Source organism: Struthio camelus, chromosome 18 (genome assembly GCF_040807025.1).
Source record: "Struthio camelus isolate bStrCam1 chromosome 18, bStrCam1.hap1, whole genome shotgun sequence".
Taxonomy (NCBI): Eukaryota; Metazoa; Chordata; class Aves; order Struthioniformes; family Struthionidae; genus Struthio; species Struthio camelus.
Genome location: NC_090959.1, coordinates 7,165,485 through 7,179,308, shown reverse-complemented (window position 1 = coordinate 7,179,308; position 13,824 = coordinate 7,165,485). Strand labels below are relative to the sequence as shown.

The following is a 13,824-nucleotide window of genomic DNA, read 5'->3' as shown; positions in this document are numbered from 1 at the left end:
ATTGGGATTTCAGTAACAGTTCTGAACAAAAGAAACTTCCATAGGGTGAAATAACAGTATGAAATAATGGTATTCACACGGGCCATTTGGCTGTTTCTTCTTTTCTGCACAGAACTATGTTATTCTAGCAGTCATACAGGCCAGGGGACTATGGAATACATCACTGTGCCTTTGCAATGAAACTCTAGCAAATTTCTGAGAGGCAATTCACACTCTACATACTGTCCCTTCTCTGCTCATCTTTCCTTATTGCAGATCCCCCTCCATCTCTACCATTCATTGTTAATGGCCAAGGTCTCCCACTTCCCCCAAGTGGATCAAGTCTGGAGATCTCCACTGGTTTTGCTGGAGGATCTCCCAGAATATTGTTTATTGCAAGAACCAGCAAAAAAAAAAAAAAAAGTATTATATTTCATACCACCCTTCCTGCTGACACTGCAGCACAGAAAGAGGTTTAACAAAAGACTTTCATCTCAAAAAAAAGTTTGTCAACCATTGATGTTAAGTACACAAAACAACAAGCTTTGGAATGACTGACTAAAAGCTCAGTTCTTTCCACCTTCATTCTCAGATCTGGAGCTCTCAGTTGTTCATCAGCTAAGTAGCTGTAGAAGAAAAATGTAGAACCCAAACTTCAATTTGAAAATATGCATGTATATTGACCGTTCTAAAGCCAACAGAAACTTCAAAGCATTCTTTATTGCTTGTGGGACAGACAAGAACAAGATTAACTTTGCCTCCTTCTTTTTATGTCACCTTTTGAATACCCTTCCTCTCACTGTGATACCAATAGATGCTACTGCAACTTGACTCTTACTCTTTATGGTTATTACTTAAAAAAGCTGATGTTCAAGGTGGAAAAATTTCTAAGTATAAATCTGATTAAATCCATTGGAATTATTTAGTATTTATGTCAGCCAATGCATTTTGAATGAATGCTATGTTAAAAATGCTGTTTCCCAGTATGCACAGGACTACCGATACTACAGCTTGTTCCGCTGAACTACTAAACAGCAGGAGTTGTAGAGTAGAAAAGGCTCTCTCTGCTCTGCCCAGAACAGCACTTAAACACTGTATTAATTCAAATGTTGAACCAGTGACAGACAGTGGGAGTCACCAGAGGCACATGTGGTGGGAATTGTTAATAGGAGTTCCCTAGAGCAGACATTTAATATCAGAGCAAGGACAGCAGCAACTGAGAATACTGTTTAAAAAGAACCATTCTATTGTAGCTAACAACTTCTTTTTAAGTTGTGATTTCCTAGCCTTTCATTCTGAAAAGCCGGTCAGTAACATAAACACAGATTGCTGAAAGTCCATACCCTTTCTCTTGCTCTCTTAACAGGAGAGAGCATTCCGAAATCTAACGATGATACATATTTTAACGCTAACAGTGCTAAACAGCTCAGAGCTGACAGTCATGCAGGGAGAAGGCATGGATGCGCATATTTGTCACATGCTCCTGTCTCAGTCAAATGAAACAGCCCCAGAAAAGCAAAGTGATAAATACTCAATTATTAAACTACAATTAACGATTGAACTGTCCTTTCCATAGATAAAGTCACTGTATCATTGAAGCTCGTCCCTCCAGTCCAGTAAGAGAAAAGCAGATACACCATCAGAGCTCTGCTGATTTTAGCAGAACTATGACAATTTACAACGCAAGTAAGGCTCTGACAGTCTCTCTTTAACAGGGCAGTGACTTGTGCTATTTCAGCAGGTATTACTTTAACAGGAATTCAGTGAAATCATTAACAGAGGAATTTGAGTCAATGAGATGTTAAGTACTTGCTATAATTACATATTATTGCAGTTTCTGCTGACAGTGCAACTCAGGAGGTTGGAATTCAATGAACTATCTAACAAATATCTGAAGACACAGTTGCAACTGAAATTAAGTCTGAATTTGTGTTGGAATCCTTTAACGAACTGTGTTCCTTGTTTAAGTAAAGCCATGTAAAAATTCTCACTTTTGCATAAATATTGGTTCCACAGTTAGAATTATTTAATGTTTTAGAAAGCAGGCCTGATAGGTTAATAAAAGAAATCTCGTAACACTGTAGTTAAAGGGTGAACATCTTATGAAAATTTGCTAAAAGTAGGAAGTGTATGGGCCATTAGCCACCAAAACAGACCTTCAACCCTTTTAAGTAATTCTGCTGAGTTTTAACAAAAACAAAAGTGGCTGCAGCTAACAGAAATGCATTCAACTCCCCACTCCCACAAGACACCCATTAAGTTTTAACCGAATACTGAATGTGTCAAAACAGTTAACACAACAGACCTCAAAGTCTTTAGTAAAGCCCTCTGAGGCTACTCCTGGGCAAAAAATAAACACATCTTACATAGTACCTGATATTTAAGAGCACCTTGCCAACAATATTTTAATTCAGCTTTCACAAGTTTTACCTAAATCTGGCATTTCCAAGACACATGTCAGAAATGATCAACTTCCTGCAGAGTAGCCTCATTTGTAACAATTTTCGGATTAGTTCGGTAAAGCTACATTGCAACCCCTGCAACAGATAGTTGCGAAGAAAGCGTTCAAAATCAGTGCTAGAACAGAACGAATAAATTTTGCTGGAAGTGCTTAATGTTAAATGTGGCTAACGTTAAGACTTTTAATAGCAGGTCTGAGTCGTTTTAACTCTGAAACTGCTCAAGTATTGTTCTGAGCACAGGCTGTGGGCAACACTTCTCACAATTCAGGCTCATTGAACACCTCAGTTTGGAAGTGAGGGCAGGGAGCCATTCAAAGCTTGAGTCGGAAGGAACAAATTACATTCTTTAACATTCACATGTCCATGTATCACAAAAAGGGAAAGAAAAATTTCAGTGGAGATACCAATCTGCTTCTAAATACCATTAACTACCTGTTGTCTTTTGGATTGGCAGCCAAACATCTGACATTTTAAAGCACTGATGACATCATGCTCCCAGGGAATGTAAATGAAGACAGTTTTGCTCTGACGTGTGCAAGATACAGAGCACAAGAGTTTGGCTTCAAGCTTCCTAACTTCATCAGGTTTTTTTAGTACAGTGGCTGTAGCAACAGCACTAAGGTATGTAGAGCCCTATGTCAGAATTAGCCCTGTTCTCCTTCAAAAACAAAAAAACCCAAAAACTCTCCCCCATCCAGAAGACACCAACTAAGCAGAGACAAGCAAGAACGAATCTAGTCTTCAGCAGATTATTTCAAATCCCTTGAGAAATCTTAAGGTTCTTTTTGTTTTACTGCTTTTAAGTTTGTTAGTATTTAAATTCCCCCCTCTCTATTCACCTCCACCTTTTAAGGGTTCAGCTCTTTCACCATAAATGAAACATGGACTTAATGCAAAACAGAAAACATGTGCTGAAGTTCCATAACTTGCAAGGCATTTGCTCAGCATTCTTGCTGAACAAAGTAACTTAATTTCTCTCTTGCTCACTCCCCTTCACATTTTCACCCTGATACACAAAGCTGCCACATGAATGCACAAGACAACATAAAAGTCTGTCAGTTTCTGATAAGATACAGAAGCAAGAACAGCAAGAGCTTGTTTCCCCCCCCCTTCCCCTCCTCAAATTTGACATTAAAGCAAGCCCCTCATTCTAACATGTTTGACTTCTGGAAGCTATTTCTATGACACTGGACGATCACATTCACACTTGAATCCTGTTAATATACTGTGATATTTACTACAGTGATATTGGCCTCCAATTGCTTCTTAAGAGTATTGATCAAGTCCATCAAAGGAAAAACATTGGTTAGGGTGATCATTTAACTTTTTAAACAAAACGATAATGAATCTTATAGAATTCTGTTCCTGGACTGATGAACAGCCAACACATTCTGTTACACTGCAGGAATAGCACTAAAAGCATTTCACAGTAAGTGCAATTTAGTAGCTTTGGACCGATTTTTACCATATTGCAAACAAAAATAACTTATCTGCTGCACTCCGCAAACATAATAAGAGAACTGAAAGTCGAGATAAATTCCATTTAGTCTCAGTACTGTCTGCAGTAGTAAGAGGTCGTTATAGTTGAACTTAGTAGCAAAGCTCTTACCAGCTAAGCTAAACAGGATCCAAATAGGTTTTGCATCTGAAGAGATTTGAAACTTACGGGGGCGGGGGGATAAAACAAAAAAAACAAAAACAAAAAAAATCCCCAGGAATGATTTCCTCCCTCAGAAGTTTGTAGTGACCTAAAACTCACATATGCTAAAAAGAGGCTGTTCTTAATGACCAAACTGTACTTGGAGATGACAGTTTTAGACTACCATCTCCCTTCTACAGCGGTGCAGATTGTGAGGATGGAACTTTAAAAAACAGGCCTACTGTTTCAGCTCAATATTGTTCTCAGGATGGTTTGCAAGCAGCCACTGCTAGAACTGAGCACGGAAAAGTCTTTGCAGTGCATACTGCCACTAAAAATATAGTTAAGGTGAAAAAAAAATTCAATATGGCCAAATTAAACAGGAGGGAGAATCTGGATATTCAGATGGAATGCAATTACCCAAGTTGGAATTTGCCCAGGATACACTTGCTTAGAGCGATCTGGCTATTTAATGACAAGAAATAGCCAGAAACACATATTTACATTTACAATTGGCATCCTCTCTCGTACCCAACACTATCCTGCTACCAATGAAACTGGTGTGTAATCAGACTTAAGATCTTAGCTACAACCAGGGTGCTCCTTGGTGACCTCCAATTAGCTAGTAGATCCACCCCCACCCACCTTACTTCAGTTGCAACATCTTGTGTGCTTAAAACTCAAAGTAGTATGTCCACTGACCTAGATATGAAAGATATTTGTAACAACAGGAAACTTCAAAGTGCTTAAGTTACTCTATCATTGATACAATATCCAGAAGTCACTCAAAACACTGTTTATTAGCAGAACCCTTTAGGACTGGTACATTTAACTTTTAGAGGCTACCAGCAACAAAAACTTCCCTTCCCCCTAACGTAAAGGGAAAAGGCAGCCTAAAAGGAGGCTTTGGCTCTACTGTAAGAGCTGTTTGATAATAACCAAAGTACGAAGCAATTCTAAACACCTGGATGAAGTAATTTGAGATTCCTGCTGCCCCCATCTCCGCCACTAAACAGGATCAAAACAAGAATTAGAGCTTGAGCTCTCACCTATGCCTAAAAGAGAAACGATATTCTCAGATCAGCGTGTGACGTTTCTGACACAAAAGCGTAAGGTACTCCTGGGAAGAGGAAACAAGCCTGAAAAAAACTTGGAGCAAAAGGAGGTGACAGGTTTTCAGGAATATCAGTCTTGGCCCAAGGTCAGAGAGGACAGTGTCTACTCATCATTATTCCCTTACAAAACTAAAAGGGTTACACACAGCTTTCATCACTGAAGAGGATTTTGGATTTTAGGAGCCTCTGATCAGCCACAATGATGTTTCATGACAGCCATAAAAATAAATTCAATGGGCAAATACAATAGGAAGAAAAGAGCGCTGATACCTAAACTGGTATGAACTTGTTCGGTGTGTTTGATTCACCAGTAACACACTTTTTCCATCTAGATGTCTTACTTTACATCTGTGTAATGACTTCCTCCAACACATAGTAGAAGTCAGAATTGAAGGAGTTTTAAGCGCTGTATGCCTAAAACCGTCCTAAGAATAAAGCAGCATATAGTTATAATGAAGGAGAAAAAAACCCTCCTAAGATGTTCACTAGAAGTTGGAATGGAATAGTTGAACAAGCATCACTTCCCCTGTTTAAACCAGTAAGTAGTTGAAGCTTTTCAGGGGTTACTTTTCCCGAAATAGCAGTGACCCTTTGGCAAATATTTCCCAGCATAAGGCTACAAGTATTCAAATACATGCTTGCATTTAAGTTGTTTCAAGAATTCCTACTGCATTTTCAGGGAACTCCACTTCCTCCCTTTCTTCTGCTAAGGATTATTCATAGAGCCCTACTGTAGCTTCAGAGTAGAAAGAAAAGTTTAAAAGCTATAGATTTGAAACCGCATGCTCCTATTGTACATACACAATCACATCAATGAATGGATAAGAGAAAGAGAGGAGCACACAAACAGGGATCTGTAAATATTTACGTGCAGTAGCTTGCAAAGCAACCAGGCACACAGACATTGTGCAGAAAGGTGTGCTGAAAATCAGTATTGCTGTAAGAATGCATTTAGCCAAGCTAAGGTATCTTCTCTTCAAACCTTTTTGTCCTCTACCACCTCAACAGTTAGGGGACAGCTCTGAGCTCCTCAGACAACCCCATCAGTAGGACAATAACACACGCATGCAAAGGTAGGTTTTTACCTCCTCCTCCCCCCAAATCTGCCATGTACCAGGCTGGGGGGAAAAGAATTTGCTTCCTGGAAAAATGCAGCAACACTCAAAAAAAAAAAAAAAGTCGGTAGCTGTCAAGCTTCTTAAAAAACATAATTATGTATACATATAGACACACATATGTGTATGTATATAACCTTTCTAACCAAAACAAAGAGTCAACTTGCAAACTTTCTGAAGTGATGCTGTCTACCTTTCTGGAATTGTCTATATTATCTTTTTTTAATCTTTGCTTTTTTTTAATTAAAAAGCCCCACCCCAAAATGTAAAGTTACATCAATTAAACAGCAAGGAATGAAATAAGAGTGATCTTAAAATGGATGCAGCAGAATCTTTTAAAGAGCAACATGTTGCAATCACCTTTCATTTTAGGGGAAGGGAGGGATTCCCTGAAAGGAACAGAGCAGGGGAGCAGTAGAGGGGGGGGAGAGGGAGGCTGCGATAAAAACCAGCTCGGGGGTTTATTTTAGCTAAAAACTTTGCTTTTGTGCCTGCTCAGAAGGGGCCGTGGGCCGGGGATCGGTGCCGGGTTCCTCTGCGGGAGGCTCCTTTTCGGCAGCTCAGGGAGGAGGAGAAGCAGAGAAAGCCACACAGCAGAGAGGAGAAAAAGAAAATGGCGCAGAGACTAAGTCCCGACCGTCGACAAGGCGACTTTCCAGGGAGGAACGGGGCCCAAAGGGACCCCCGGGAGGGCCGATGGGCGCGGATCGGGGGCCTCCGCAGCCCCCTCTAGGGGAAGAGGGGGCCGGGGGGGGCCGAGGCCCCCGGCAAAGGGGCGCTTTGGGCGGCTCGATGGGAACAATGGGGCCGGTGAGCGAGGAGCCGGGACTTAGTCTCTGGGACGCCATGTCTGTGCGCGGCCGGCGCGGCCTCACTCACCGTTCGCTCGGAAATCCGCCTCGATCTGCGGGAGAGGGGAGACAGGGAGACACACCGTGAAAACACCGTCCCGGCACGGGTTTTTTTCCCCCCCCCACTTTAGGGGGAAGAAGGGGCGCGCGGGGGTTTCTCTCCCCCCTCCCCACCCGCTTAATTCTCATTTTTAGGAAAAGTGGACAACAAGCGAGAAATAACCAGCCCGCCGCACGAGTGCCCTCCGCGGCGGGCGGCAGGAAGCTGCCCCCCGGCACCCGCACGGCTCCGGGGTGCCCCCGCCAGCCCCCTCCCCTCCTGCCGGCAGGGGGCCGCTCACGAGTCCCTTCCCCCACCCCACCTCCGCCTGGGCACAAACGGCGGCGGCGCCCCGCCACGGCGGGGGCAGCCCGGCTTGACAGGGCTCTCCCCGGGGCCGCGGGGGGGCCCCGGCTGAGGGGCGGCAGGAGGGCAGCGCCGCCCGGCTGAGGGCAAGGCGGTGGGAGGGGGAGGGGAGGGCTCCAGCCGGGCCCGCCGCGCCGACCCTGAGGGGAGCGAAGGGCCCCGCGGCAGGGCGCCCCCGGGGAGCGGGGCTCCCCGCCGGGGCGGAGGGCGCTCTCACCTGGGAGTCGTTGTGCAGATGGTCGCCGCTCATGCCGGAAGGCGCCGGAGGCCTAGCGGAGCGCAGCGGAGAGGAGAGCCGAGCCGCCGGGGAAGCGCGGAGCCTGAACGCGACGGGAGAGCGCAGCCCCCTGGCCCCGCCGCCGGTTGTGTAACAGACTAAGTCCTTATTTCCGCGCACTGCGCAGGCGCGGCGCCTTTTAGCGGCGGGGCGTGGCCACGGGAACGTTAGCGAGAGCGTTGGGGCGGGAGCCGGGAAACGGCCGCCCGGGCGTTTGCACCCGAGCCACGCCCCACCGCGCGCGCGAGACGCCGGCTACATTTGCATACGCAGGCCCCGCCCCACTGCCCTCCTCCCCCCCTCCCACGCGCGCGCGCGCGCTGAACGCCGGCTCTCTCTTTACATATCCGGTCCCGCCTCTTCCTCCCGCCCTTCCAATCGCGCGACGGAAGCAAGCAACATTTGCATACCCGACCCCGCCCCGCTGCTTCGCGCCCCCTCCAACACCGTTGAGGGAACCCGGCGCATTGTGTAAGGACCCGTTCCCCACTGAGCGCGGAATGCGCGTGCGCCCCCCGTGGCACCCTGCGGGCAGCCGCGCTCTATTTGCATACGACGCCCCGCCCCTCGCGGCGCAGGCCCCGCCCCTGGGGGGGTCGACCGGGGGAGATGGCGGCGCCCTGGCGGCAGGAGGAGGGGAGCGGGCCGGCGGCCGCCCCGCGGGCCGAGGGAGCCCTTCCCCTCCGCAGCGCCCCCGGTGACCGACGCCGTTACAGCGCGAGCGCCCTGCCGGGCCTCGCGGGACTCCCGTTACAGCGCCCGGTGGCTGGATGTCCTCGGGGGCGGCGTGGGGCCTGCCCTGCGCCTCGCCAGGCCTGGCAGGCCGCGGCTCTGCCGCCGGGGCCGGTTTGGGCTCCCGGCTCCGCTCCCGCCGGCCCAGCCCGCGCCCGGCGCGGCGGCTGCGGCCTGCGCACACGCCCAAGGCGTCGTCCCGGCCGGGCGGCTCCGCGCGGTGTGCGTCTTCCCTCTGGAAGCGCCGCCGATGGCTTTTGGGGCCTGGCTGGCCTGTCTCTTAGTCCGGTCCTCCGCGGGAGGAACTCCGCCAGCCCGTCCACGGCACGCTCCTGCAAACCCTGCGGGAGCATAAGTGGTCTGATGTGTGTGGTTTGAGTTTGAGCGTTTCAAAATGAGACGGCTGTCAGTTCCTTTTGGCAGGAAGCGAGCTGTGCTTGCTGTGCGCATCTGCCCTGTAGAGAGGCTAAGCGTGAGGCTGACCTTTCATTATTAGTCTGACTACGCGTTTGTATCGGGGTGGAACTCGGAGGCCGCGGTAGCCATAAAAAGATTACTGTGTGCTAGGTGCTGTACAGGTGTCCTGTGTCCAGATAAAAATGACGCTGAGCAGGCATGCAGACAGGGTGGATTTGAGCTGAGATTAAAGGCAAGGACAGTGAGCAACGGTGTGGTGCAAATGGCAGCTTTCTGCTTTAAAAAAGAATCAGTCAGCAAGATTTTTCTTCTTATGTAAACAGCCCCTTAAATGTTTTCTCTCATGAGGAAACTGAGGGGAAAAACAAAACAAACGCTTTCTTTTCTTTTAGCTAATATGAGAATGAATCATGTGCCTCACTACAAAAACAAACCAAAATGCCCTCCGCAGCCCCAAATCTGAAGACGTCTATTTCAGGTCTGCAGCAGGTCTACTAAAGGGGCTTTCTCTCTGGTGTGCTGAATGGCAGGTTTAGTATGCACGGCTGGTACATGTCTCACAGGACTGCCTCCAGTCTTCTTGGAGCTTCCATCCAGTGCTGCAGCACAGGCTTTACCTTTCCCCGGCTTCTTTATACAACCAGGGCTTTGATTTGACACTAAAATAATCCAGCACTGCCAGGCTATCAGAAGCGATACATCAAAATGTAAGCAGCGACAGCAGCCACCTATTTGCACTGCATATTTATATCCTGTAAAGGGAAAACTCTGTCACTTTCTTGCTGTCTTCAGAAGAGGATCTGAGGACTTCCTTTTTTTACTGAGGGCAGGCAAGTATTTCTGGCTCTAGAGCTGTTTATTATGCAAACTGCTTTAGTCACCGTAAGATTTTTAAGTATAAACATAATGAAAAGGCTGTTTAAGAGACACCTCTCCTGTTTGTCCCTAGCTTGCAAAAAGAGAAGGGGTCTCTGCTTTTGGAGCAGCCTAAGGTGCTCGTCCATCCTTGCTGCCACGCAGAGGTGTAAGGGAAACCAGCGAGCAGTTGTGTCCTCTGATGTGGGACAGCTTGGGAATGGTCTGGTACCTCGAGCTCTGGGCATTAGAAATTCCTAAAAGCCCTTTCTCTTGAAGCAGCAACTTCATTTTGCATCTTCCCCGAGAAGCCTTGCTCAGGTGTCCTTGCTCTCTCACAAGGGAAGGACCAGCTGCACTGCTCTGCAGCTGCAACTAGCCCTGTTCAGAGGAAAGGATCACTATCTTTTTGAGCAGCTGCCATCTTCAGAGGCACTTGCAAACACCCTTCTGGTTGCAAAAGGGAAACCCCTCAAGTGGCACAGGAGGCTCAGAGCTGCATTTTCTGTGAGAGACAGCTGACAGCCAGATACCACAGCTCTGAATGCAATAGGGACCTTCCCAGGTTGTTAGCTCTGGCCCTAATAAGGACCATTCCCATGTGGTGACAAGAAAAACCTTGTGCCACTGTTGTGAATACTGCACATAGGATGAAGCAAACCTTAGGCAGAGATGACCATATCCAAACCAGATGCAAGAGTCTCCCAAGGATCATTTCCCATCTGCTGCTTTTTGTCTTCTGTCTCCCATGGGATGCAGGGAGAATTTATAACTTGTTCAAAGGTGTATTCAACTGTAACACTTCTGTGGCTGCATCTGTTGCAACAAACTGTATGGAGGGAGGGAAAAAAAGCTTTCAAGACACTCTGCAAACCTGCAACCTGCACTGTGGCGTTCCAGGAATCTGTAGCTCATCTTGATGAGCGTAACCGCAAACCCCCCACGGACTGTTTACACCCGCTTCATGCGAAGCTTGCGTCTGTTGTTGCTAGGAACGATCCAAGCAAAGGAGGGAAAAGGCCCATACAGGACATACTGCCATATAGCTGGGCCTTTCAGTGGCAGAGGCTGGCAGTGAGGGGGTTAACATGATTAGGCTTGCTTCCCTGGCAAGACTGCACACCCCATGAAGATAAATGGGGGAAGTTCACACCTCTGAGTGCTGTTGTCTGGCTCGCTCTCTCTGAGGGCTCCCTGGGATGGCAGTACATCACCATCAGGTTAATGTAGCCTAGGTGATTGCTTGCAAAAAGAAACGTCTGGAAACTACATGTTTAAATTAAATCATAAATCATCCTGAATATAAAATCTGCAGGAAACCCTCCAGTTCTGGCGAACTGTGAGATTTGATTGATTTGGTGAACTTGGGGCTTCTTGCTGTGAACAGACTCAGGGTGCCCATTTGGGGAGAGGGAGGCGGGTGCCTTTCTCCTGACCAGCTTTGCAGCCGACACAGTGAATCAGGGTAGAATCCTACTTGAGCTCCAGCCTGTGTCCCCACGCTGCGCGCAGAAGAGATCTGTAAGTGCAGGAAATCCCCTTGCCGGACCAGGCTTGTGGCTGCACTGTGGTTGCAGCCTCCACTTCTGCAGTGCTTCTTTCTAAAAGCTGGAGCAGTGACTTCAGGAGACAAACAGCTTCCCCAAACTCGTGTCCTTCGCTCTGTGGTTGGATCCCTGGCTTTCAAGGGCATCTGCAAAGGGTTTACCAAAGGTCACCTCAAAGGCTGCACTGGGCTTTGGCTGCAGGGTGGGCACCGCCCCCCGTGAACGCAGCAGAAGTGGGGCTCCTGCCTGCCCGCCCGCCCTGGGCATCAGAGGGCACGGGCTCCAGGGCAACCTTGGCGCCTCAGACCAGAGCAACTCAGCTGGGTCGAGGCTTGCCTGTACTTCTGGGTTGTTCACTCGCCAGCTTTCCATGCAGGATATGGGGCGGCAGTTTCGGCCTGTCACCTTTGCTAGGCCTTGGGATGGAGATGGGTGCAAGTGGGGCTATTCGACAACAGTTTACTACTCAGAGTAGGTCACTTGCCAGCCCCAGCCAGGAACACTGGAGCAGGTAGGAACTAGCTCAGACTCTGCTGTTTCAGGGCTAAGAAGCTGAAAGTAAATACAAAAAGTGAGGCTCTAGGATCCATGCAGGACATGAAATCTATACATCCAAAACCCTGGACCCTCTGTAGCCCTCTTTCGGAACCATTACCTTGCCTTTAGCCACATGAGAAGCTGTTTGCAATGTTGCTTGTATTAATTCCCTTTTATATTCAACTTAAAATGCATTACATAACAAAGTAAGTTTCAATGCAAAGCAAGTTTGTGATTATATACAGTTATTTGTTACTTTTGATTCCATTATCAGAAGTTCAGGTCTTTGACCCTCATTCAGAGGGCAGGAAGAGACACAATGCTGCCAACTCCTCTGATGTTATTAGCAGTCCCAGGATGTCCAAATTTGCTTGTTTTGTTTTCCTTGATGTTGTTTCATAATAATCTCAACATTTATTTAGAGGCAGCAACAGGTTTCTAACCTTCATGTTTTATGGTTCTTCTGAATACGAAAGCAGTGCTTTCTACCAGCTGAGGATGTAGTGAAAGAACAGTTACGAGACATTTAAACCCCCCAAAATCTCATTTTTAAGATGCTGTCATGATTTTTGAGTCCTAATTCATCATTTATAAAAGCTTTAGTTAGGATACCTATATTACTAGTCTACAATTTTTCCACAACCAGAGAGACCTGCTTGATGTGCAGGATTCCAGATCAGTATAATCCTGAAGACCTGTTATCACTAGATCAGAGTGACACTTGTACAAAATAGGAACAGGCAGATATCTGACTCCCCTCATTTTTTATTAGGATAACTTGCTCAAAACGTTCATACCTATTATGTGCTGTTGAATGTTTTGAAACAGGATGATCTCAGTGGTTTGAGGGCTTTTTATTTTCTGCTTTAATAAACCATAGCAATTATTCACAGTTTTATATGTGCAACAGGGGAGCAAATTAAGCAGAAGCAGCAGATATCATTGTGAGTGGTAGCTTTCAAAGGTCAGTCTTAATTACTGAGTTTCACCTGCAAAGGGAGAAGCTTGCAAAAATCCCAGAAATTATTAGTTAGAAAATACTAGCTGTATCAGTTGTGCTGTATTGTGAGAAAGGTTGTGTTTGGTGCCATCATTTGCTGAGGTTAATGAAGCCAGGAGTGTTGCAAAGGTTGGTATGCAGTATAAAAAGGGGATTAAAAGAAGAACTTTTGGATCATTTTCTAAGGAGTAAATAACATGCATTTTCTCACTGAGCCAGTTAACATACATAGGAACATGTACCTTGCTATATGACTATTGCCTTACATGGAATACAGTCATGTACCTATATTCCCCTATGCCACATTGCCTCCCTTCTATTAGCAAATAGAAGCTATTCTCCTGCTTGAGGAAGCAGCAAGAAACCTGTAAGCAGCACCTTGCTTCAGCCAGTCCTCCTAGTTTTACTGCATTGAGAAATGTCCTGTATTTGGAGACTTTATCACCTATTTCCCAGGCTTACAGCAGTGTGAGTGCCTTGGAAAGCCCAGGGCACACACAGAAAGCCACTATTGCTTAATGTGGCAAGCGCAGGAGGCAACAGCATGGCTCTCCGAACACTGCAGTGTTGCAAGTACAACTGAGACAGGGAACCGTTTCATGTAATCAGTGCCCCAGAATGAGTTTCTCCCGAATTTAGGCTAGCTGGTTTCACTTCTTTGTCTCCCTTAGCTGATTTCAGTTGCTATTTCTTACACGGTAGCATAATTCTGTGATGCAGATTCCCAACATTGCAAGGAAAGGGTCCAAACGTTTCTATTCATATCAGAACTGCTATTAAAAAAATACCCAGAGTTAAATTTGGTACCCACAGCTAATAAATGGTGCTCCTTCACAGTGTAAGGAGATAATATTTCTCCTGCCTGTAGTGTTTTCCATCCAAGGGAAAGAAG

The 13,824-nt window shown here is 46.7% G+C and overlaps 1 protein-coding gene across 2 annotated transcripts in view; it reads right to left on the bottom strand.

Moving 5' to 3' along the window:
- The window catches only part of TOP1 (DNA topoisomerase I), a 69,873-nt gene extending 61,529 nt beyond the window's left edge, over nucleotides 1–8,344 (bottom strand). The window contains exons 1-2 of one of the 2 annotated variants that reach the window (XM_068911992.1): nucleotides 7,785–8,344; nucleotides 7,190–7,214 (exon numbers count right to left, since the gene is read on the bottom strand). In XM_068911992.1, coding sequence (XP_068768093.1) covers nucleotides 7,190–7,214; nucleotides 7,785–7,817 — 58 coding nt within the window. In that variant the 5' untranslated portion in view covers nucleotides 7,818–8,344. The remainder of the gene's footprint in view (nucleotides 1–7,189; nucleotides 7,215–7,784) is intronic. The other variant, XM_068911993.1, reaches the window with a different exon arrangement.
- Nucleotides 8,345–13,824: the final 5,480 nt, after the last annotated feature.